Raw genomic sequence first — 2,679 nt, 5'->3', positions numbered from 1 at the left:
GGGGTAGTGTCAACTTAATTTAACAATTACTGTGTTGATTTATGCCTCTTCAGAGGATACCCTTAGTTTACTTGTGTCTAACTAATCTTTAAGAAAAGTGGTGTTGTTGTTTGATGATTTTGGTTGGTTTGCACTTAGTTATATTGCTGTTGCCTCAGCAAATTTTATGATTACTATACTAGATTTTGTATAATCCATTCAAGATGTTACAATAGAGTTTGACCTCTTTCAGTGAAATTTCCTATGGATTTCTTTTAATCAGATGTGTACCAGCTTTAATTTTCTTCCCTCTTTCTTTAATTTAGCATGCCAGAGAGTACTGGTGGATCTTTTGGTATCTTTGATGAGCTCAAGAACATCTTCAGAAGAGCTAACCCTTCTTTTGAGAATATTTCTGGAGAAATCTCCTTGTACAGTAAATATGCTATAATTTTTAATTGTTCACTGGTACCTTAATAGAATGCATTTTTAATTATTTGGAAATGTCTAACTCTTCTTTTGATGTGGCAGTTGTGCAGTCAATTTTGTATTATTATGTGTGAAGTTCTCAGTTGTTTTCTTATTAGCATGTGTTTTAACCATTTCACTTTGATTTTGACTAACCAGACACGTGTGTATCATTGGGCTCATAGTCCCTTTAACCCATCTCATCCCTAATTTTTGTGCTTAAGAAATGCCAAGTGGGGCTCGGCGCCAGCCACGTATACCCAAGGTGGCAGTTCAAATCCAGCCCAGGCCACCAAACAACAATGATGGCTGCAACCAAAAAATGGCCAGGGGTTGTGGCAGGCACCTGTGGTCCCAGCTACTTGGGAGGCTGAGGCAGGAGACTTGCTTGAGCCCAGAAGTTGGAGGTTGCTGTGAGCTGTGATGCCATGGCACTCTACCCAGGGGGACAGCTGGAGGCTTCTATCTCAAAAAAAAAAAAAAAAGAAATGCCAAATGGGACCTGGCATAGTGCTCACACCTATAACCTTAGCACTCTGGGAGGCTGAGGTGGGTGGATTGCCTGAGGTCATGAATTCAAGACCAACCTGAGCAAGAGGGAGACCATTTCTACTAAAAATAGAAAAACTAGCTGGGCATTATAGCAGTTCCTGTAGTCCCAGCTACTTGGGAGGCTGAGACAAAGGGATTGCTTGAACCCAAGAGTTGTTTTTTTTTTTTTTTTTTTTTTTGAGACAGAGCCTTTACTTTACTCCTTCTGTGTGTAGTTCTCATTATCACAATCAATAGCAGATTTTATTTTATGCATGTAGGTTAATTGTTTCTACTTTTTCCTTATTTTTCTTACTCACTGTTCTACTCTTTAATCTTTTCCTCATATCTTTTCTAATAATTCTATAATTTCAGTTTAACCAAAAACCTACAATTTATTTATTTATTTTTTTATTGTTGGGGATTCATTGAGGGTATAAGAAACAAGGTTATGCTGATCAAAAACTTACAATTTAAAATAAAACTCTAAAACCTTATTTCAGCTGTCAAACACAGATGAAAGAAAATTTACTTGATTATGGAAAAGCATGTGAAATAAGCTGGAAAATAATTTGAGTACTCAAGTTTAGAAAGTGAGGCATGCTATAATATCTGGAGAATCTATAAGGTCTCTGGTTATATTCCTGATTTTAAAATAATTGAGAGAACCATAGTTTACTTGGAAGTAAGCATCCTTTTTTGGAAGACTTGGTTCATGATATAAATATTTTATTTAATTTATAATACTTAAAACCATTAGATTTGTATCATAAAAACATCTGAACATGAAACAAATCAAATACAGTACATTATATACTTTAAGAATGAAATCTCTGTTTTATATTTTATTTCAACTACACAAAAATGAAAATTTTAAAGATGTGGTAGATAGGAAAGTATTTAAATAGGAATGCTGATATATATGGGTATGTTTGTCTTTGCAATTATAACCTGAAGTTCAAGATTATTATTCTTATATGATTGTAAAATCTAATTTGTTTTTATTTTTTTCTAGAAAATTCTTCTTCTGGGTATTCTGAAAATTATTGAAAGTGATATTACCATGAGCCCTTCACAGTATCTCACCTTCCCTTTACTGCACACCCCCAATTTAAGCAATGGTGCTTCGTCACAAAAATGTGCTGGGATTTTAAACAGTAAGGCCATGGGATTACTGAGAAGAGCCCGAGTTTCACGGAGCAAGAAAGAGGCGGCTCGAGAAACCTTCCCCCAGCGGCTGCTCTCCTCCTGGCACGTAGCCCCAGTCCACTTGCCACTGCTGGGGCAGAACTGCTGGCCACACCTGTCCGAAGGTTTCAGTGTGTCCCTGTGGTTTAATGTGGAGGGAGTACATGAAGCTGAGAGTGCCCCAGAGAAAGGAAAGAAGACGAAGAAAAGAAACAAATCATTAGGTTTACCAGACGGCAGTTTTGATGGCACAGGTATGCTGACGGGGTCATCTCATTTGTGTACACAGATTTCCAGACAGCAGTTTTGGTTGAGCAGGAAGACTGTAGTGATGTTCTGACTTGCTCTTAACACGCTCTTCACCTTACATGCCTTACAGTGGTTATAGGTCCTGACTTACCAGAGCCCGAGTTGTCCGATTAGCCCTTTCTCTTTTTTCTTCTATACTTTTGTCTTTTTTGAAGGTGAGGGGGACACCATGTATAGGCTTCTGCTAGGGTCATCAGTCCCATT

At 37.6% G+C, this 2,679-nt stretch overlaps 1 protein-coding gene across 8 annotated transcripts in view; it reads left to right on the top strand.

Moving 5' to 3' along the window:
- LYST (lysosomal trafficking regulator) overlaps window positions 1-2,679 on the top strand; it is a 196,209-nt gene that overhangs the window by 64,859 nt on the left and 128,671 nt on the right. For all 8 annotated transcript variants that reach the window (XM_003797445.3, XM_023517645.1, XM_023517644.1 and 5 more), the window contains exons 11-12: window positions 306-415; window positions 1,994-2,420. In XM_003797445.3, coding sequence (XP_003797493.1) covers window positions 306-415; window positions 1,994-2,420 — 537 coding nt within the window. The remainder of the gene's footprint in view (window positions 1-305; window positions 416-1,993; window positions 2,421-2,679) is intronic.

This window comes from Otolemur garnettii, unplaced genomic scaffold (genome assembly GCF_000181295.1).
Source record: "Otolemur garnettii isolate 467f Iridium unplaced genomic scaffold, OtoGar3 scaffold00116, whole genome shotgun sequence".
In the NCBI taxonomy this organism is placed as follows: domain Eukaryota; kingdom Metazoa; phylum Chordata; class Mammalia; order Primates; family Galagidae; genus Otolemur; species Otolemur garnettii.
Note: the sequence above shows the minus strand (reverse complement) of the source record. Positions and strands in the feature narration are given on the sequence as shown.